The 22,989-nt window shown below is 34.9% G+C and overlaps 1 protein-coding gene across 1 annotated transcript in view; it reads left to right on the top strand.

The window, feature by feature from the left end:
- Positions 1 to 22,989, top strand: part of BMP2K (BMP2 inducible kinase) — a 147,083-nt gene that overhangs the window by 101,663 nt on the left and 22,431 nt on the right. The window contains 3 exon segments of the mRNA XM_030915500.1: positions 544 to 728; positions 6,646 to 6,803; positions 15,711 to 15,821. Of these exon segments, the coding sequence (XP_030771360.1) occupies positions 544 to 728; positions 6,646 to 6,803; positions 15,711 to 15,821 (454 nt within the window).

Raw genomic sequence — 22,989 nt, 5'->3', positions numbered from 1 at the left:
TGACATGTCTTTTATCAAAGCAAGTCATATATTCTCAAACAACTTTAAATTGCACTGAACTATGGCACCTAAATATGGCACATAGTAATTGACCGATAACATACTTCTCTTATTGTGTAAGGGAAATGATGTCTTACCTATAGTCTTTTGTCACATGTCTCTTTCATTCAGCAAATATCTATTGAGTAAAAAAATGAAACCCAAATGGAGAGTGTATTTGCTTCAGAGAATAATTTGACTTTTTTTTTTTTTTTTTTTTAACAGCAACCACTGTATTAGTGACTTTAAGCTACTCTTTTTCTTGAAATATTTAAAAGAGGATTTTTGATTCTGGCCAAGCGAGCCTACCTGCACAACTTTTTAAAAAGGTTTATTTCATTTTGCTGTAGTTTTCTAGTAATAGAGCTGCTCCTGCAGGTGATTGTTTTTTAGGTTTCTGATTTTGTCACCAATGTGAAAGGAAGGAACATAGTAAATAGATGCAGTGCTGACAGTGCTTTAGGGCTGGAGCATTGTTTTGTATAATATCATTTCTTTTTTCAGATGCAGCAGTATCAGCAGGCTTTCTTTCAACAGCAGATGCTAGCTCAACATCAGCCGTCTCAACAGCAGGCATCACCTGAATATCTTACCTCCCCTCAAGAGTTCTCACCAGCCTTAGTTTCCTACACTTCATCACTTCCAGCTCAGGTTGGAACCATAATGGACTCCTCCTATAGTGCCAATAGGCAAGTATTTTTCCGGTGAAAACAAAGGAAATTATTGTGGAAGTGGAAGTCATTGTTGAATGGTCGGTCATTAAGTTCTCTTAAATTAATTTGGACTTATTTTTTCTGTAGAGCCACGCATTCTCTCTTCCTAGTCCTGTCTTCTGGTCCCTTCGCATCCCCATCCTTCCATTTCCTCAGTTAGTTCTGCTTACTGTTATTTGTAGGTAAGGCGTAGCAACATCTAATAGCATTTAGGGCTAAGGATATTTTTGACTTGTGTGTATAGGCATTTTTTGTAATGTAAGTATAAACACCACCCTAACAAGTGACTTTAGCAGTTAAAAATAAATCCTCATAGACTTTTTCTATTTACATGTTATTACCTTTGATTAATTTTACTGTTTACTCATAAAGGTTGTATAATTTAATTTAAATATGTATAAACATTTTTACATACATATATTTTAAGATGATATATAGTAAACATACTCGTTACCATAACATTGTTGGGAATAGTATATTTTGGCTATTTAGATATATTGGTTAGTTGAGTTATAAATTAAAGAACTTTGGTACAAATTTTCTTTTACATATAAAATGGCAGGTGCTTTGGCATCTTGTAATTAAGAATCATCATGAATGTCTCCTAATGTTTTTAGATACCTAGGAGGTAGGAGCTGTTAGACTTTTGTTACAGGAATACTGAAGAAGTTCTCATACAATGCTATTTAAGGATTTGAAACCTTAGCTGAGAAAAGATGTCTATAAGCTTTGGCTCAGAGTTGAGCAGGAGAAACAGCAGCATCAGTAGCATACTTGTACACTGCATCTCAAGAGAGAGCTAAAGTATGCAGTTTGCTATAGAACGCCTCCCAACCTCTGTGTGTGTGCACACGTGTGTGTGTGTGCATGTGTGCACACATGCACAAGGAACAGATGGTGGGGCAGGTATGGTAGGGAGGGAGACAGAAACATGAACTGATTTCTTGAACTGCTTTTCTCAAGTAAGAATTGGGGTGGAGGAATTAGGACAGTTTTGTCTAGGGAGAAAGCAGAGTATATGGTTAAAGGCCAGTTTAAATGTCCAGCTCAGGCAGGGTGCGGTGGCTCATGCCTGTAATCCCAGCACTTTGGGAGGCCAAGGCAGGCGGATCACGAGGCCAGGAGATCAAGACCATCCTAGCCAACATGGTGAAACCCTGTCTCTACTGAAAATACAAAAATTAGCTGGGTGTAGTTGTGTGCGCCTGTAATCCCAGCTACTTGGGAGGCTGAGGCAGGAGAATGGTTTGAACTCGGGGGTCGGAAGTTGCAGTGAGCTGAGATCATGCCACTGCACTCCAGCCTGGTGAATCCATCTCACAAAAACAAACAAAAAAAAACTTCAGATCAGTATTTGCCAAACTTGTTGTCATTTATCTACTCTAGTTAAAATTTTTTGCTTTACTCATGTAGTGCTTTTTTTCTTTAATAATTAGGAACATTATTGTGTATAATAAAATTAAAACATTATACATTTTAAACAAATAAGATCCACTAAAATATAAAGTATGAAATGTAAATTGTAATCTAATAAATTTGCTAAGTCCCCTAGTGATAAGAATGGAATAATTTTCCTCATTAAAAATCGGATATTCTGCTTGATGATTGCTTAAAGATACCAATGAGGCTATTGTATTAATTAGATGATTGCTTTTTTCCACTTTTGAAGCTAACTAGCATAAAAAAATGTCAAATCTAGTGTATTTAGTTGGAAAGTAGAAAAGATATTAAACTCTCTTCTCTGACATAGCATATATATTGTGTATACTTCATATTCTAAAAGTCTGTCAGCTCCTGGAAGCAAAGTTATGTCACTGATGAGAATGGGATGATGAATTGGAAATCTGTCTAAACTTCTGATTAGTTACAAAGAAAGTTGAATATCCAGAGATTTGAGGCATACAGTGGCATGCAAGGTGCTGATACCTGTAATGTATATTAATTACTATAGCACTGCCTGCTTTATTCTCATTTGTAGTGATGCTATTCGACAAATCACAGGTTTGATACATTAGATACTTTTCTTTTAATTTCTGTGTAACTATTAAAAAATAAGTTATCACAAAAGTCATCTTGCATTCCCCAGGTTAGGAAATACTGGGTTGCATATCTAGGAAAGTGCATAAGACTTGTTTTACTCCACTCCTATGAAATTGTGTATTTAAGGATATGGTAGAAAAAATTACACAGTCAGCCACTAAAGGTTAGAAATGTGGAACTTCATGTGTGAACATTGCTCCAGCCACACTTGGTACGTCAATGCTACTGCATTAATATTATTATACCTATTTAACCTCAGATTATATGTTGAGTGTAATGTCTTCTGTAACAATTTAAAAAGAGCTCTACACTAATGTTCCTGCTTATAACTAAGTCAGTGGAAGAAGAGAATTGGGGTTAAATGTTTGTCTCTAAGTGGATAAGGGGCTATTTGAGTAGAATATAAGAAACTAAGTAGATCCTTAGACAGAGGGAAAGAGTCACTATCTTTGTTGGAATGATTATTTCCTTTTCTTTTCCACTATCTTTTGCTAAACTTTCTACTCTTCCACCATGTTAATTTATCTTTACTATGAATATCAGAGAGTATTATTGTTTTATATTCCAATAATAGTTAAAATAAACATTTTCTATGCATACGTTATCTTCTTATGATATAATTGCCCTGTTGTATTAGTTATCTGTTGATGCCTAATAAATTATCTCACAACTTAGTGGTTTAAAACAGCAGTAAACATTTATTATCTTACATACTTTCTTTGGATCAGAAATTTAGGAGTGGCTTAACAGGGTGGTTGTGTCTGGTAAGGCTGGTTCGGCTCTCCTCTGAAGGCTTGACTGATGCTAAAGGATGTAATTTACAAGATAGTTTACTCACATGGATTTGGGCAGGAGGCTTCAGTCCCCTGCCACATGGATTTCTCCAAAAGACTGCTTGAGTTTTCTCTTTGGCAAGGCAAAAATTATTTTGAACAAGGAATTATTGATTCTGGTTTCTCCCTCAACAAGTGATCCAAGAGACAGAGGAAGGAGGAATCTGAAATGTCTTTTTAGACCTAGTCTCAGCAGTCATGGGCTGCTGCTTGTGCCGTATTTCATTTGTTAGAATTGAGTCACTAGATCTAGCTCATGTTCAATGGCAGCGAAATTCAGTTTCACCCTTTGAAGGAAAGAATGTCAGATAACTTGTAGACATATTTTAATACCTGTTTAAACTAGGTTAAGGTGATACCCTATTGAGTTACAGTCTGCCAATGGGAATCTGTAAATTTATTTTGGGAATAGTAAGAGGGTGATTCATATAGGGAATCAAAGTTCTAAAAGGAATCATTGACAGAGAGGAGGGGGAATGCCCACCATCTCTCTCTGAGTTTTACCCACTCTGATCTGTTTTTTTTTCCCTTCAATTTTCTGGATAAAAACACATCTGATCTGTGTTTTAAGGACTGAAAATTCTTAGAGATAGTTTTGGAATTAGAGATGGGACTCTGTCACAGGAGGCAGGCTCAGACTGCTTGGCAGTTAATGCATCCAGAATGGTTTTTAAACTGAATTGTTTTTTAAATTAAGATAGTAAGTTCTACTTACTAAGCAAGTCTATCTACTTGTAGGTAACTTAACTATGTTTATTTTCCTCTATTATATGCTAGCCTTCAGTAAATATTTAAGTATCCTATTCTTGGCTCAGATATACTGAAGGGTCTTGGACTAAGGGATTAAATGGATGACTTTTGCCTTTTTCTTTCTCTTCTAAGACCTGTTTGGTGGCAATGACAATGAGCTCTCAACAGTTAGGTATATTTAGGGAATCAGTTAAGACTTGCGAAATTGGGATACTACTTTGAACATTAGGATTCTCCCTTCATTACTACTGTTAAGAAGATTTGGATATGAGTTATGGAAGGAACTTAATAGCTTTCTTACATTGTCTCATTCTTATGCTATACAGTCATGCATTGCGTAACAACGGGGACATGTTCTGAGAAATTGCATCATTAGGCAATTTTATCATCGTATGAACATCGTAGAGTGCATTTACACAAACTTAGATGGTATAGCCTACTACACATCTAGGCTTTGTTATATAACTTATTGCTCTTAGGCTGCAAATCTGTATAGCATGTTATTGTATTTAGTGCTATAGGCAATTGTAACAATGGTAAGTATTTTTGTATCTAAACATAGAAAAGGTAGAATAAAAATATTGTATAAAGGATAAAAAATGGTACATCTGTTTGGGCACTTACCATGAATGCAGCTTGGAGGACTGAAAGTTTCTCTGGGTGGGTCAATGAGTGAGTCGTGAGTGAATGTGAAGGCCTAGGACATTACTGTACAGTATTATAGACTTGACTTTATAAACACCGCATTCTTAGGGCACACTAAATTTATGTAAAATTTTTTTCTTCAATAATAAATTAACTTCAGTTTTTTACTTTATAAACTTTAAAAATTTTAAAAATGTTTTGACTCTGGTAGTAACACAAAACACAAACATGTACAACTGTACAAAAGTATTTTCTTTATATTCTTATTCTATAGATTTTTTCTATTTTAACTTTTCTTTTTAAACTTTTTTGTTGAAAACTAAGACACAAACACGCACATTAGCCCTGGCCTAAGGTATGGATTGTCAGTATCACTATCTTCCACCTCCACATCTTGTCTCACTGCAAGTTCTTTAGGGGCAATAACAGGCATGGAGCTGTCATATCCTATGATAACGATACCTTCTCCTGGAATACCTCCTAAAGGACCTGCCTGAGGCTGTTTTACAGTCGACCTCAAATAAAATAAGTAGAAGGAGTATACTTGAAAATAACTCAAAAATATGGTATAGTAAATACATAAAGCAGAATACAGTCATTTATTATCAAATATTATGCACTGTACACAATTGTATTGCTATACTTTTATACAACTGGCAGCCCAGTAGGTGTCTTCAAATCAGCATCACCACAAACACATGAATAATCTGTTGTGCTATGGTGTTACAATGGCTACGATATCACTAGGTGATAGGAATTTTTCAGCTCTGTTTTAATCTTACGGAACCACCATTATCTATATGGTCCATTGTTGACTGGAAGGTCATTGTGTGGTACATGACTATATTTCCAGGCTGGGTTGCAGGGAGAGGTACACAGAGATTCTTGGGTTAAGAAATCTTTAGATTCTCATCTTCTCTTAAAAGCCTACAGCCCTGTAAGATAATTTTCATAGAACCAGTGGTCTCAGGCTCCAGACTCTAGATCCTTTAAATACTATAAATAATTTATTATATACAAAAATAACCCTCATTTAATTTTAGCTAACCTTTAAAGCAGTCCTAGCAATTCATCTTTTGTTAGTAGCTGTATATAGGGAATGCCTTTGTCAAAAGGAAAATTACTCTGGTGTCCCAGCATAACCAAGGCATTTGATCACTGTGTTCAGTAGTGATTTTAGAGTGATACTGTCTGATAGGTGACTGATTTCTTCTTTAAGGCTTATTTCCTATGATAATAACAGTTAATATTTATTCTTATTTTTACTAGATATTGTTCTCTTTGCTTTATGTGTATTAAATTATTTAATCTTCTCAGTAACCCTATGAGGTGGATACTATTACTCCTTTTTACAGATGAAGCTGAGGCAGAGAACTTAAGGAACTTGCCCAAGGGTACACAGCTAGTTTACCTTAAGTAGGTGATTATGGAGCTAGTATACCTTATGCAGGTGATCTAGATCCCATATGTTGTCTCTCTCCATCTCATGCCTTTGTCTGTCATCTCTGTCATGAGGAAATGATTTGGTTTTCTAAGTATTTATAAAGTATAAACTAGGGCATTGTGAATTTTTATTACTTTTAATTTTGCTCTCCATCTTTTTTCTTTCTCATTTATTACTATAGGTCAGTTGCTGATAAAGAGGCCATTGCAAATTTCACAAATCAGAAGAACATCAGCAACCCACCTGATATGTCAGGGTGGAATCCTTTTGGAGAGGATAATTTTTCTAAGTTAACAGAAGAGGAACTATTGGACAGAGAATTTGACCTTCTAAGATCAAGTAAGGGACACTTGAAGGCTTATTTTGCTTCACAGTAAAATAACAGCTCTATTATTATTCAGCAAGGCCAAAGACTTTTGAGAATGTATATGGGAAATTCTTTTTGTGCATTTGAGGGCAAAAATCAGGCCATTTTCTTATACTATCAAATTATGTTGTGTGCATTAGAAATCAGTTACCTGATAGTAGCTATTAAACCCAGCATTGCTGATAGTATGCTAATATCCTAAAACTTAAATATTGCATAACTATGAATGTTAAATTCAGAATATCTCCAAAACATGGAACGTTGATGTTTCAATAAAAAGGGAGACATTATTATTTTGCCTTAGTAATGATTGTGCAACTCTGTTTTTCTGCACACTCAATAGAAAATATTGTGGGTCTGAGATGCCCTTTGAAAATGCCTGAAAGAAAACATGGGCTACTACATTATGTTAATGTTTTGTAATGCCCTTTTAATGAGTGGTGACATAAAAGGGCTGCTTTGTTGTCCTGATATGGCAAAAATTAAATAAATTCTTTTTCACTTTAAATCAGATATCTCAATGTTTTTACTTGGAATCATTGCTTTTCTTTGAACTACCTAATATATGTCAAGCTTCGCCACACATTTTAGAAATGTCCTCTTTTTGAAAGAATGGTGCGAGTGTTTTGAGTAGGTCGCAAAATAGGAGCAAAAAGCTCACTTCTAGAGTATGTAGATAATTTTCAGGTTTCTGAGGCTTGTGTGTGTGTGTGTGTGTGTGTGTGTGTTTATGCAGGTGTGCACACAAAACAAGTGTGTTTTCCCCTTCTGCATGTGAAAAGAAGGTCTTAATAGTCCCTAGTTTGTAGTTCCTAGGTCCTATTTCATTTAGGTAATTGGCCTTATGAGAATGTTTAATAGATGAAATGCTTTGTTCTGAATTGGTATATATTTTATATAAAATTCCTGTAAGAATAGTTGTTTGGGATTTAAATTTGTATTTTACGTATTGGTTATATAAGTATGAAAATTGATTAAATGCGATATAAAAATACGTTCTGAACTATTAATAAAGGTTTCTTAATAAAACCAATCATATCTTACTAAAACAATTTTTTTTTAAAATCACAACTTTTTTGTTTGACATTTTCCTAGAATTTATGTTGAGTAGGCCCAAAAGCAAGAGTTTTTTTTTTTTGAGACTGAGTTTTGCTCTTGTTGCCCAGGCTGGAGTGCAATGGCACGATCTTGGCTCACTGCAACCTCCGCCTCCTGGGTTCAAGCGATTCTCCTGTCTCAGCCTCCCGAGTAGCTGGGATGCAGGCATGTGCCACCATGCCTGGCGAATTTTGTATTTTTGGTAGAGACAGGATTTCTCCATGTTGGTCAGGCTGGTCTCAAACTCCCGACCTCAGGTGATCTGCCCACCGCAGCCTCCGAAAGTGCTGGGATTACAGGTGTGAGCCACCACGCCCAGCTCTTTCAGAGTGATGGAAGGGGTAGATACAGGGTGTAGCCAAATCATTATAATGTATAGGACTATATTTAAAGCAAAATATATTAATTTTAATGTGTACTGACCAGGGTTTGCTAAATTAGTATTTTCAACTGCTTAGGTAAAAAATTATTTTTAAAAAATGAATTTATGAAATGGGTATTCACATTATTTTGTATCCTATAAAAATGTGTTATTCTAAGCTTCCTAGAATTTGTAATGACATGAAAGTAGTTTTATTTACTTAGCATAGGCAAGAGTGACATATGAGTATGCCTATATGTATATAACTTCATAAAAATTGGGTTGAGTATGTAAAATTCTTAAGTAGCTATTTTTAAGAATAGCTTAAAACTTCATGATCAGATAATGTGTGAATTTTAAACTTCATGATCAGATAGCATTTGTAAATTGTGCATTATCTGTGTACACGTGTGTATGCCAAAGAGAGTTCAGACTTTGCAGTACTAATTATAGAAAGATACTAAGTTCCAAAGGAAAGTGCAGGAGGAATTTTATGTGAAGGTTAGACTTGGAGCAACCTTAGCCATTTGGAAAAACACATAGATGGTCCATGAGCTACTGAAATTATTGTCACAAGTCTGATGCACTTAATTTGGCACACAGTACCAGAAAACATAAATTTTCACCCCTGGCAATGTTACTTAACTAGGTTGTAATCTCAGATAAGTCACTCAACTGCTGTCAGTCTCGCTTTCACATTTATAAACTGGCGATAGTGATGCCTATTTCATAGGGTTGTCCAGATAATTAAATGATGTCTTTAAATCTGGGCACTCAATAAATAAATGCCACTTTCCCTTTTCTCACTTTCTGTATAAGCCTTTATGTCATGATTTAAGAGGTTTTTAACTTTTAGCCAGCATTTAAAAATTATATTTAAATTATCAGTTTGTCAGTGGTGATATAACCATCAAATTAGAAGGGGCTTTGTGGGCAAACACATCAAAAGCAGAAGTGACAAATGATAGCAAGGAATTTGATGAAAAAGTGTCTGTTTTTCTCTTAATAATTGATATTCATTGTTCAGTGACTTGGGGTCAATGAACCCACTCTTTTAGGGTTCAAAAAAGTGAAATGTCTTTAATAAAACAGTTTGTAATTACTATAAAGTTGTATATAAAATATAGTTTAGAAAGATTTCCTCTCAGAGTTTAACTTAACTGTAAAATTTAGTCATCTTTAGCACCTCTTTCAGAAGCAATAAGATACCTAATATTTGATCTATTTGATAGAATTTATATTATATTGATGGGCAAAAGAACTCTTTCAGAACCTTAAGAGTTTATTAGAAGACTAATTGTGCAATGAAAATTGATAGTTGGTCATTATATTAAACTTTCTTAAAGTTTAATAACTTTCACTTTTTTGAATTCCGAAATAGTGGGTTCAATGACTCCAAAAATTTGCCCATCAGTATAATATAAATCCTGTCATTTTCCAAAATGAATAAACTATTGATGCAGTTGAAATGCCGTGTAGGATATTTGTACCCTTTTCCTTGACAGAGGTATTAACAATTTTCCAAAGTCTTTTCTAAAATAATTTATATTTGGTTTATAAAACACTTTCCAGTGAGAATCTGAAAGTCTTTATATGGTCCTTAAAAGTAGAGGCATCGCCAGTATAATGATTATTCAGAATAATACTTTTCCATTTGGGGTTTTATTTTGAAAATGATTCATGGTTATTTGTTTAAAAGCAAAAAAAAAAAAGGAAAATAATATGCTGTTTAGGAAATATTTTACGTGTATTATCCAGAAAGTAATTTTCAAATCATAATAGTATTTTGAGATATCAAAATTCTAAAATATTACTAATTGATAACAACATTTTTTAGTAATCTTTAAGAAAACAGTTGATTCCATATACTAGGCAAAGGGATTTAATATGTAAAATAAACTAGATTCTTCTTGCTTTCACCTTCACTATAAATGAATATCATTTATGGTTCAGAATTGTTTTACCTGTTCTTAATTTTAGTAAGAAGAAAACATTAAATCAAATTTAAGCATTAATAATAAAGCTTGTCTGAATGATATTTTTAAAAATTTAACTTTGTATTTTTATTTTTTTGTACCAGAATATCCCGATTAGTATGTAAACTTTAGCAATTTGTCATAATATTTTAGTATCTTAATATTTAATATGACAATTTAAAATTGTCATAATATTTAATACATTAAACTAATTAGAACACAGATGCTTGCTTTGGGGAATTTATAAACTTGTATTTGTGCAAATAGTTGTGTAATTATACCTGTTAATTAAAACTATTACTTCATGAAATACATTTCATTTATTGATGGTGGATTTTTTCTGCTTAAAATTGGATCAAAATAACTAAAAGGAAAAATAGAAGATACTAAAGATATTGTGATTGCTTTATAAATTCCACTGAATGTTGTTGTTTCATCTATGAAGCCACAGAATGATAATGGCTATAAGCATCTGAATCTATAGTTTATTGTAAAATATTAACCCTCATCTTTTTTAGCAAATTCAGAACTATTACTGTTCCTTCAGTGCAGAATAACAGAACTTTTCAAGTATATTAGACCAGTTTCAAGAGTATCACATGACGACTGTGCTTTTAAACCTTATTCATTAACCTTTTAGCCTTTTACACCATTATCCATATGAGCAGCAAAATTAACTTTGTAGACTATTTTAATTTCGTGATGATATTATGGAATATACTTCGATTCTAAGATTTTAAAATCCTGTATTTTCGCTATCTGTATCAATTAAAATTCTTGAAAAGATACTGTCTTTATTCACCAACATAATTCTTTTGTGAAGGCAGGAGGTAAGTTTCTTATATTGGATAATCAAGCTTTGTTCTAATCTAAAGAAAACCAGTCATTTGAAAATGTAATTAAAAACATTTTAGGGATGACTATGTATTTACAAAGTAGTTCTATATAACCATTTCATTAGATTTTATTTATAGGTAATAATTACAAAATTAATGTGTATATTTATTTTGTATTTTGTGTCCTGAGACCCACATTTTCATGTGAACTTTAGAAACATAAATGATTTTTTAAAAATTCCATTGAAAAGTTGATTCTGCATTTTGTGGAACAATAACGTTCATTTTACAATGAATTTATTCTGATTCCTATTTTGAAATAACTGGATAAATGAACTTTGCATAGAGCAAAGTTCTTCTATATTTTTACTTATAGGGACCCTTATATAAAAACAAGTTCACCCCTACATGATAATGTGTATAGTTTTGTCATAATTTCACAGTACTGTTTATATACGTACCATAAATTTACCACAGACTGATGGATGTAATATACCAGTGCATGAGAATTTAAAGAACCTTAGTGATAACTTCACAGTTTTATAAGCTGGGACTTATTAGTATAGTAGTGCTTTAAATACGTTGAGAGGGCCGGGTGTGGTGGGTTCTTGCCTGTAATTCTACTACTTTGGAGGTTGAGGTGGGAGGATTGCTTGAGGCCAGGAGTTTGAGACTAGCCTGGGCAATACAGACCTCATGTCTACAAAAAATTAAAAAAATTAAATTAACCAAGTGTGGTGTGCCTGTAGTCACGGCTACTCCAGAGGCTGAGCCTTGGAGGCAGAGGTTGCAGTGAGCCAAGATCATGCCACTGTATCACAGCCTGGGTGAAACAGCAAGGCTCTGTCTCAAAAACAAACATGCGCTGAGAAACTGGGCGTGGAGGATTGCTTGAGTCCAGGAGTTTGAGACCAGCCTGGACAACATAGAGCTTGTCTCTACAAAAAATAAAAAATTAGCTGAACGTGGTGGCCTGTGTCTGTAGTGCCAGCAACTTGGGAGGCTGAGATTGGAGGATTGCTTGAACCTGAGAGATTGAGGCCACAGTGAGCCGTGATCATGCCACTGGACCCTAGCTTGGGTGAAAGAGTGAGACCCTGTCTCAAAACATAAAACAAAACAAAACAAAAAAAAACAGAGAGTATGTAAAATTCCAGATTCCTAAGTTACTACTCAGATAACTTGATTCATTAGGTCTGTGGTAGGGTCCAGGTAACTACATTTTATACAGAAACCCTAGCAGTTATGATGCAGATGGTTGAGGTATAAAGTCTGTTTCTAATTCAGACTTAAAAAATACTTTTGGTCTTAATTTTCAGGAATGAGGGTCCTTGGATATTGACATGCTGTCGTCATCACTCTGAGTCAGTCTCTTCCATTTGTTCTTCCTCAACCCCTCTTTTCTCTGTCCTCAGTGCTTTATACACTGGAATTTGGGAAATGGAGAAGAGTGGGGGAGTCCAGGAGGATTCTGATACAAGGCATCATTACTGGTTTTACAGTGATTCCATAAATGCATTGAGGGCCTGAATAAATAGGTAACCACATGTCATCTCACTCAGTGAATCTGAATCCTCTCCTTAAGGTTTGATTGCAGCCTCCCACCACAATAAGTTAGGGACCCTTTGTTATATAAATTATTCTTCAACCTTTTGCAGAAAGATGTTATGGGACTGGCTTCTCTTTAATGGGTGTTTTGACAACAAAATAATAAAAAGTTTTTAGTAAAATGAGCATTTGTTACTGATTTCCTGCATTAAGTATACAGTTAATACCTTGAAAAATAATACCCAAAATACATTTTCATTGTTAACCAATGCAGTGTTGGATTTGAAAAGAGCCCTTAAGTTTAGGAAGTTGTGTTTGTTCATAAAACAATTGTCAGATGTATTTAGTAACTCAATATTAGTGCCTCCATAAAATGTGTGATAGTGTTTCAACAAAATTTTAAGTAAAAATTTAAACAATCCAAAGTTTCATATAGATACTGCAGAATTCATGTTACCTGTAAAGGCTGGTAATTGTACCTATTGTCATAAAGGTTTTGAAAGAATTAGTTGCCCATAGGAGTAGTTATATTTAGAATATTATAGACTCTAGGGCCTTGTTTATTCAAGAGTGTACTTCTTGGACAGCAGTATCAGTATCACTTGGGGGCTAGTTGAAGTGCAGAATGTCAGGATCCTCCCCAAACTCATTCCATCAGAGTCTACATTTTAACAAATCCCCAGGTAACTGAAATGTACATTCAATGTAAACAGCACTGTTAGAAGAGATGCTGCTTGAACTTGGGTTTTTTGCTTCACTCCAAAATTGAAAGTCTTTTTTTTTTTTTTTTTTTTTTGAGACGGAGTCTTGCTCTGTCACCCAGGCTGGAGTGCAGTGGCCGGATCTCAGCTCACTGCAAGCTCCGCCTCCCGCGTTTATGCCATTCTCCTGCCTCAGCCTCCCACTCGGGAGGACTACAGGCGCCCGCCACCTCACCCGGCTAGTTTTTTGTATTTTTTTTAGTAGAGACGGGGTTTCACCGTGTTAGCCAGGACGTTCTCGATCTCCTGACCTCGTGATCCGCCCGTCTCGGCCTCCCAAAGTGCTGGAATTACAGGCTTGACCCACCGCGCCCGGCCGAAAGTCATTTTTAGGGAATTCCAGTTCTACTTGGGTTCCGCCTCCCCTACACTGCAGTCCCTTAAAACTCAGTTGAAACCAGTACAGCTTACCATGGAGTTCTTGGAATATAGGTCAGTCTAAACATGATTTGGATTTTTTCAAATGGCTGTGGACCAAAGGTCTGCTGGTAGAAATGCTCGAAATGTCTGGAAAGGAGGTAGAATGAGTCTCAAATAGAGTTTTGATTGCCAAGAATCGGAGGCTAGAGAGACATCCTACAAAAATCAGGAAGTTCTCAACTAGTATGTGTTTACTATGTGGAGAGGTTTTTGTTTGTTTTAGAGACAGGGTCTCTCTGTCATCCAGGCTGGAATGCAGTGGTACAATTTTGGCACACTGCAGCCTCAATTTTTAGTAGTATTTTTGCGTTTTTATTTTTTTATTTATTTTAAATTTATTTTTATTTTTATTTATTTATTTTTTATGAGGCAGAGTCTCGCTCTGTCGCCCGGACTGGAGTGCAGTGGCCGGACTTAGCTCACTGCAAGCTCCGCCTCCCGGGTTTATGCCATTCTCCTGCCTCAGCCTCCCAAGTAGCTGGGACTACAGGCGCCCGCCACCTCGCCCGGCTAGTTTTTGTATTTTTAGTAGAGACGGGGTTTCACCGTGTTAACCAGGATGGTCTCGATCTCCTGACCTCGTGATCCGCCCGTCTCGGCCTCCCAAAGTGCTGGGATTACAGGCTTGAGCCACCGCGCCCGGCCTAGCGTTTTTAAAGTAATGTGTTTGTTATTGACTGTTACAGAATATTGTGAAGTTAACATTCTGTAAAGATCGGGAGAGATCCAAATTTCATTACATGCTTGCTGAAAGAAAATCAAAAGACCATCTCTCTGTGTTGCTCAGGCTGGTTTCAAGAAATCCTCCTGCCTTGGTCTTCCAGATTATAGGTGTGAGCCCCCATCCCTGACCTATATGGAGAGTTTAAGAGCAGGGAAAAGATAATCATTACTAGGGAGTCAGGATATATCAACTCAAATACACTGGGCCTCCAGCTCTTTCTCTTCCCAATTGTTCTTTCCTAGGTATTCACTCCCTTGCTTCCTTCAAGTCTTTTCTTACCTAGTGACTATTAGAATCAGTCTACTACTAAAATCTCTACGCATTCCCTGAATTCCTGTTACCCTGCACTACATTTTTCTCTATAGCTTTTAACACACCATATACATTTCTTATTATGTCTATTGCCTATTATTTGTTTTTCCACACCAGCATATAATCTGCATAAGGTCAGGGGTCTTTGTTTTGTTTGACATTACATGCCAGTTGTCTAGAATAGTGCCTGGCACATTGGCACATAGTAGATACTCAAATTTACTTGCTGGGTCAGTCAATAAACTCTGTTTTTATGTAAGTCTTTGTGAGTGTGTGGAGGGGCATGTGTGTGTGTGTGTGTGTGAGAGAGAGAGAGAGAGAGAGAGAGAGAGAGAGAGAGAGAGAGAGAGAGAATGGTTTGATAATACAAAGTAGTATGAAAAATGAACAAAAAAGTAAAATATAGTGAATTTTTATTGCTATTGAGAAGCAAGATTTACCTACTTTATGGATGAATGACCATTTGCAAGATTTTTTCTAAATTTATTTTTGGAGACAGTCTGTCAAATATGACTCTTTTTATTTAGCTGGGTTTGAGTTCAGGCCCAATATATTAAAGTTGAGGACAAGTAGTATTTAAATGAACCAGAGTAAGTTTATTATTAGGTTAATTGTATTTAGTGAAACCTATCATGGATTATATTGTTAAACTTGCTTTTGCAGCAATAAATATGTATTAAATTCAGGACTGCTCCCTAATACTTAGAATGATAGATTCTGAACCTAATATTTTTCAAAAAGGCTGGTGCTTTAATTTTCACTTTTATTTATGTTGTATATCACTTTTTAATTTAAAGATCATTTTTATTTCATTTTTTATTTCATTTCATCTTATTTTTGCAGATAGGCTCGAGGAGAGAGCATCCTCAGATAAGAATGTAGACTCACTTTCTGCTCCACATAACCATCCTCCAGAAGATCCTTTTGGTTCTGTTCCTTTCATTTCTCATTCAGGCAAGTTACACATGTAACATCATCACTATCGCAAATAAAACACACCAGAACAACAGCACAATCTTATAAAGTGGAAGTAAGACTCTGATGTTAGCTACAGAAAGTAGAAAATATTTTAACCTTTAGCTATCCTACTCTTCTTAATGATGTTCTTTGCATTGAGTTATTATTCAGTTGTATCTTTGCCAACATAGAAAAATGCTGATTAATGTAATATAAACATAACTGCTTCTTTTCATCTTCATTATTGGATACTATTGAAAAAAATATTTAAAGGTATTTTTATACTTGGCTTTTGCTTAAAAATTTGATATTTTCCTAGTTTGTACACGCTGTCTTGTAGATGCATTTTAAAAGTCTTAATAATTTTGTATTTGCCACAATCACTTTGTTTTAGCTACTCTTTTCTTCTTATATCCCTGCTTTTGATTCAATCCAGAATTTAAATATTGATGTTTTTCACTGTTAAAAGTTTTCAGTAATAATTTCACCCAGTTAACACTTGGAAGATACTAGGATGGAACAGGATCGTGCATTGGCATAAATGAATTTTCATGTATGTATGGTAATAGTGGAAAAAAGAGTTTTAATCTGGGCACAGGGACATATGTTAGAAGAAATAAGGCTTTATTAGAAAGTAAAAGTTTAATATATTCATGGTAACTGTCAGCCATGTTCTTCAGTTCTGTTCCTTTTATTTCTCACTCAGGCAAGTTACATATGTAACACCGTTTAAAAACTATAGGAATAACAACAAAAGAAAACTTACAAATGTAAAGCCAAAATAAGAATTGAATGTTTAGGATTTCTGCTGAGTATATTGAACAACTTTTCAATATTCAGACTTGTTTGGTTATCTAGAACATACAGGATAGTAAACAAGATTGTTTTTCATTGCTTTCATACTCCATATTTTTCTCTTTGACATGTATTAAAAACACTTCCTATTCTTGCTATTTTCTGCTTGCTGCTTTCAAGTTTTCTTTTTCATAAATGACTTAATTAACTGGGGAACATAGCTTACTGTGTCTGTTTACTTATTCTGCATAAATGTGTTCCCTTATACCCCCAATACCCTGGGTCATGGACTTACTACTTTTTAAAATTATAACAACTCAAAATAGTCTTTGTAAGTTCTCAAGAACATAGTATTCAGTGACTTGAGATACTGATCTATGTGTGGCAGAAAGCAGTTTCAGTACTAGCTGTTTTACATCCTCTGGAAGGAATTACATTATCCTTTTCAGGTTTGCGTGGACCTATACAACTACTTCTTGCTCTTTAATAAGCATCTGAGAGAACCCTGGGGAAATGAATAGTAGAGTTAGGAGAACTGAAGTAAACGTCAATGATTGGTCTTTTCTCTGGACACCCTTATTTTGAGTTGGCTTAAAGATTTTGTACTTCGCAGCACGTTCACAGATTTAAGCTTGATTGCTGCTATTTATTTACTATGGGTATTTATATTAGATTTTACGCTTATTGAGGGTGGGAAATATGAATTGTCTATCTTTGAATCCTGCCCAGTATCCAACCCAGTAGGTACCTAATACTGTTCATTGAATGTACAGAGTTATGACTATCTGTAAAAATTCATATTCCTTAGATTTAGGACAATGACCTTAAAAAATGCCCATTAATATAAATGCTACCTTTTAAAGAAATCTTTTTAAACAGTGTTAACATAAACATTGGAATGATTTGGTTATGAAAAAATTTAAGTATATAGACTGGAATAAAGGAGAGTATGGTCATAGGAGAAATGCATCTCTAGAGAAAGAAGAAAAAGTGATCATCTTGCAAAATTAGCACTGTTAATATAATATATATCAGATCTAAAATATATAATTAAGTTAAAAAAAATCTAATATGTTGCTACTTATAAAGCTTTGAAATACTTTGTCATGTATAATTTTTAGGTAAAGTATTTGGGGGCATTCATTTTTCTTTAATAGCAGAATAATTGAATCTACTGAAACAAAAATTAACCTCCCTATAAGCTTTAGGAAAAAGTTGGAAAAAGGAGTTCTATCCAGTGAAAATACATTTTACTCGCGTTGTGAGACTGGAAAAGCATCTGGAGATTTCTAGGACCAGTACTTAAGAAACGCAAAAAACTACTCCCAAGTATATGTGTATATATACAATACAGAATGATAAGTATATGTGATAAACCATCTTATTTGAATTTGAGAGTTGACAATTACTAAACAATTTAATTTTTAGTAAACCATATAGAGAATGCTACTTGAGAATAAAATGAATTTAATTATGCTGCAGAATGCTTATAAGAACTTAAGTTTTAAGTCTCATGCTAATGTTCATGTAAGAAGAACCACTGTCTTGAATCTAGTGTTCCTTACACTGGTTTTATTAGGAATTGTGCTCTTTTTATTTTAAAAGAAAAAAGTTTTTGTGAAAACTTTTAATCTCATCTTTGATACTGTAATAGATTAGTTTATAGTTTTTTTCTGCAGTTCATCATAATCTTACAAAGTAATTTGTAAATAAAGTATATATATAGTTTAAAAAGTCAGATTTAACAAGGTTTGAAAAAAAAAAATCACTTCCCTCCCTGCTCCCTGCCAGTCCCCTTCTTGTACTTAAACTCTGTAGAAATAATTTTTCACTTCTGGCATTTTAATATATCATGCTAATTATGCTATTTCTTACCTCTGCACTTTTAAAAAACAGTATCTGTGAACTTTCTGTTATGGAAAATGAGATTTTTTTGTTTTGATTTAGATATTTTATAGTTTGTCCACCTCACACATATACAACCATGCACGCGCATACACATAAACACACACATGTGTTCTTTCCTTACATCCTTCCAGCATGTTTTGGACACAGTTTTTGGTTGAATCAGCGTTCAGTGTCTACATTTTTTTAATATGTAAATATTTGTCACCACTGAGGTTTACTATCCCATGATGACATTTCCTGTCCTTGTTTTTCCTGGAGTTAATTACTGTGTTTATAATTCTGTGTTTTTTGTTTACTTAGTTTTTTATGTACCCTCTCATTGATTAATCTCCGTTTAGAAGTGTAAATTTCCTCCCAGTTTAAGGTGGCTATCATTTTCATTCTTCATTATATCTCTCATAGAGCTCTGCAATCAGAATTGGTTGCTTTCTGGAGCTGCCACACACTTATAATTCTAGTATTTTCCCCACCAATCTTTATGGAAATTCCTGGATCTCTTCTCGTCCTTTCTCTTGGTTTGTTAGTAAAGCAACTCCTGTAGTTGTTGCTAGAGAAAATATGCATGAGAGGAAGTTTTAAGCTTTGCTGCCTAGGCTGGGTGTGGTGGCTCATGCCTGTAATCCCAGCATTTTGGGAGGCTGAAGTGGGAGGATTGCTTGCTTGAGGCCAAGAGTTTAAGACTAGTCTGTGTGACATAGTAAGACCCTGTCTCTACAAAAATAAGTAAAAAATAAACTTTGCTGACTAAAAGTTTATATTTTCCCTAAACTGATACCTGATTGATAATTTGGCAGGGCAAATAATTTTAGGTTAGATACGATTTTCCCTGTGAGTTTTAAGAGGCACTCCTTCATAGTATTGTAGCTTCTCATATTTCTGTTGAGAAAGCTGATATTACTGTCTTTTCTGATCTTTTATGTGTGAACTGTGGTGGGTTTCTTCTTCTTCCTCTTTTTCTTATTCCTGCCTCCTCTTCCTCCTTTCTGGCCCCACCATGAACATTTTTAGCATGTGTATTAACTTGTTCTGAATATTCAAGATGTTGTACCTTTTATTCCTTGTGCTGGGTACCTTGCAGGCCTTATTCAGTCTGGAAACTTAAATTTTCTTGCCTTACATGTTTTGGTAATTTTCTTTCTTCCTCTTTCTGTACGTTCTTCTTTTAAAATCAGTCCTCTTACTTACAAAAGGATATTGTGCCGTTTGGATTGAACCTCTAATTTAAATTTTGTTCCCCTCTGTTTTCTAGCTCTTCGTCTTTTATATTTGCATCTTAGAAATTTCCTTGGCTTTATATTACAGACATTATTTCTAATTGCAAATAATGTATTATTGAATGCAATGTATTTTAATTTGTCTGAGGATACTTTGGTTTTGCACATTTTCCACACGTTTTCTTTACTTTTCTTTATCTTTCACTCTAAGAGTTTCAGCAAATTATTGTAAATTATTTTCTTCCCAGAGAAGGTAGCCTTAAACTGAGACCTGAAGGATGTAAAGAAGTTTGCTTATTAGATACAGTGTTTCCCAGGCTTGAGAAATCCTTTAGTTTGATACAGATTACTGAGTCTAAAATGTGATGGAGAAGTGGGGGAGGATGAGAGTAGTGGGAAATGCCAAACCAACCTTGAATTTCTTGGAAACACCCTAGTTGACCACGATTTCTTTTATAAAAAATATATTGCTGTTTTCAGTCTTTAAAAGGATTTTTTATTCATGAAGGATATTGAACTTTGGTTTTCTTTTTTAGACTTTTGTTTCAGAGTTATGTTGGTCTCATAAAATGAGTTGAGAAATGTTACCTCTACTTTCTGTAAGAGTTAGTGTATGATGTGTATTTTTTTCCTAAATATTTAGAATTCACCTGTGAAGCAAACTGGGCTTCAATTTACCTTTGTGAAAAGGTTAATTACATATTTAATATCTTTAATAGTTATAGGGCCGTTTAGATGTTCAGTTTTCTTACATTGTAAATTTTGAAATTTATATTTTTAAAGAAATTTGTACATTTCATCTGAGATACAGGGTTTTATTGACATGAAGTTTTTAATAATGTTCCAGTACATCATTTCAAAATGTGGAGGATCTATTTTGATATTCCTTTTTTTATGCCTAATAGTAATAATTTGTGTTTTCCCCTTTTTATCAAACTTGCTAAGGCATTAATCTCTTTAAGGAACCAACTTTTGACTTTATCTGGTCTTTATTTATTGACATATGCTAAAATTTTTATGTTTTAAGAGATACTGCAGTGAATATTTTGCAATAAAGAGGCACACACAGTGTTTTGTTGTTTCCCAGTGCATACAAAAGTTACATTTATGCTATACTGTAGTCTGTTAAGTATGCAATAATATTATGTCTAAAAAGTATATATACCATAATTTAAAAATAACTTATTGATAAAAAATGCTAACGATCATCTGAACCTTCAGCTGGTTGTAATCTTTTTGCTGGTGGCGGGTCTTGCCTCAGTATGGAAGGCTGCTGACAGATTAGGGTGGTGGTTGCTGAAAGAAGGGGTGGCTATGGTAACTTCTTAAAATAAGACAATGATTTAAGTTTGCCAAGTCAATGGACTCTTCCTTTCATGAAAGACTTCTCTGTGCATGCAGTGCTGTTTGATATCAGTTTTTATGCACAGTAGAACTTCTTCCAAAATTGGAGTTAGTTCCCTCAAACCATATCAAACCATACCATTGCTTTATGAATTTTGTTTATATAATATTCTAAATTCTTTTGAGTCCTTTCAGCAGTGTTCACAGCATCTTCACCAGGAACAGATCCCATCTCAAGAAACCACTTCTTTGCTCAAGGATAAGCAACTCCTCATCTGTTCCAGTTTGATTATGAGACTGCAACAATTTAGTCACATTTTTAGTTTCCATTTCTAGTTCTCTTCCTCTTTCCATGACATCTGCAGTTACTTCTTTCAGTGAAATCTTAAACCCTTCAGAGTCATCCATGAGGGTTGCAGTCAACTTCCAGAGTCCTGTTAATGTTGATATTTTGACCTGTTCTCATGAATCACAAATATTTTTAATGAAATCTAGAATGGTGAATTCTTTTCAGGTTTTCAGTTTTACTTTGCACAGATTCATGAGAGGATTCACTATCTATGACAGTTATAACCTTATGAAATGTATTTCTTAAATAATAAGACTTATCAAAATGGGTCCTGCTTTGTCTTCCAGGCTGGAATGCAGTGGCATGATCATAACTCACTGTGGCCTCGAACTCCTGGGCCCCAGTGATCCTCCTGCCTCAGCCTCCCGTGTAGCTGGGACTATAGGCATGTACTAAGACACCTGCGAAATTCTTTAAAGTTTTTCTTAGTGTTCGGGTCTCAGTATGTTGCCCAGGTTGGTCTTGAACTCCTGGCCTCAAGCAGGCCTCTCACCTCAGCCTCCAGAGTAGCTGGGATTATAGGTGTGAGCTACCACGTCCAGCTAATAAGACTTGAAAGCCACAATTACTCCTTGATCCATGGGCTGCAGATTGGATGTTATTTTAGCAGGCATGAAAACAACAGTAATCTTCTGTACTTCTCCGTCAGAGCTCTTGGGTGACAGGTGCATTGTCAATGAGCAGGAATATTTTGAAAGGAATCTTTTTTTCTGAGTGGGTTTTTTTGAGTGGGTTTCAGAGATTTAGTAAACTATGCTGGAAACAGATGTGATGTCATCCAGGCTTTGTTGTTTCATTTATAGAGCACAACAGAGTAGTTTTAGCATAGTTCTTAAGGGCCTATGAGTTTTGGAATGGCAAGTAAGCATTGGTTTCAGCTTAAAGTCACCAATTGCACTAGCTCCTAACAAGAGAGTCAGTATGTCCTTTGAATCTTTGAAGCCAGACATTGACTTACTTTAGCTCTGAAAGTCCTGGATGGCTTCTTCCAATAGAAGGCTGTTTTGCCTCTACTGAAAATCTGTTGTTTAGTGTAGCCACCTTCATCAATGGTCTTAGTGAAATCTTCTGGATAACTTGTTATACTTCCTGCGTTATCTTGTACTTATATGTTCTGGAGATGGCTTCTTTTCTTACAGCTCGTGAACCAACCTCTGCTAGCTTCAAACTTTTCTTCTGCATGTTTCTCAGTTCACTCAGCCTTCATAGGATTGAAGAGAGTTAGAGCCTTACTCTGGATTAAGGCTTTGGCTTAAGGGAATGCAGTGGTTGGTTTGATCTTCTGTCCAGACCATTAAAATTTTCTTCATATCAGCAATAAGGGTGTTTTGCTTTCTTATCGTTCATCACTGATTACTGGAGTATCACTTTTTTCCTTCAAGAATTTTTCCTCGGCTAATGGTGCAAGAGGCCGAGCTTTTGGCCTGTCTCAGCTTTCAGCATGCTTTCCTCTCTAAGCTTAGTCATTTCTAACTCTTGATTTAAAGTGACAGATGCATCTCTTCCTTTCACCTGAACACTTAGAGGCCATTGTGGGGTTATTAATTGGCCTAAT

Source organism: Rhinopithecus roxellana, chromosome 2, assembly GCF_007565055.1.
Source record: "Rhinopithecus roxellana isolate Shanxi Qingling chromosome 2, ASM756505v1, whole genome shotgun sequence".
Classification (NCBI taxonomy): Eukaryota; Metazoa; Chordata; class Mammalia; order Primates; family Cercopithecidae; genus Rhinopithecus; species Rhinopithecus roxellana.
This window is presented reverse-complemented; position numbering and strand designations above follow the sequence as displayed.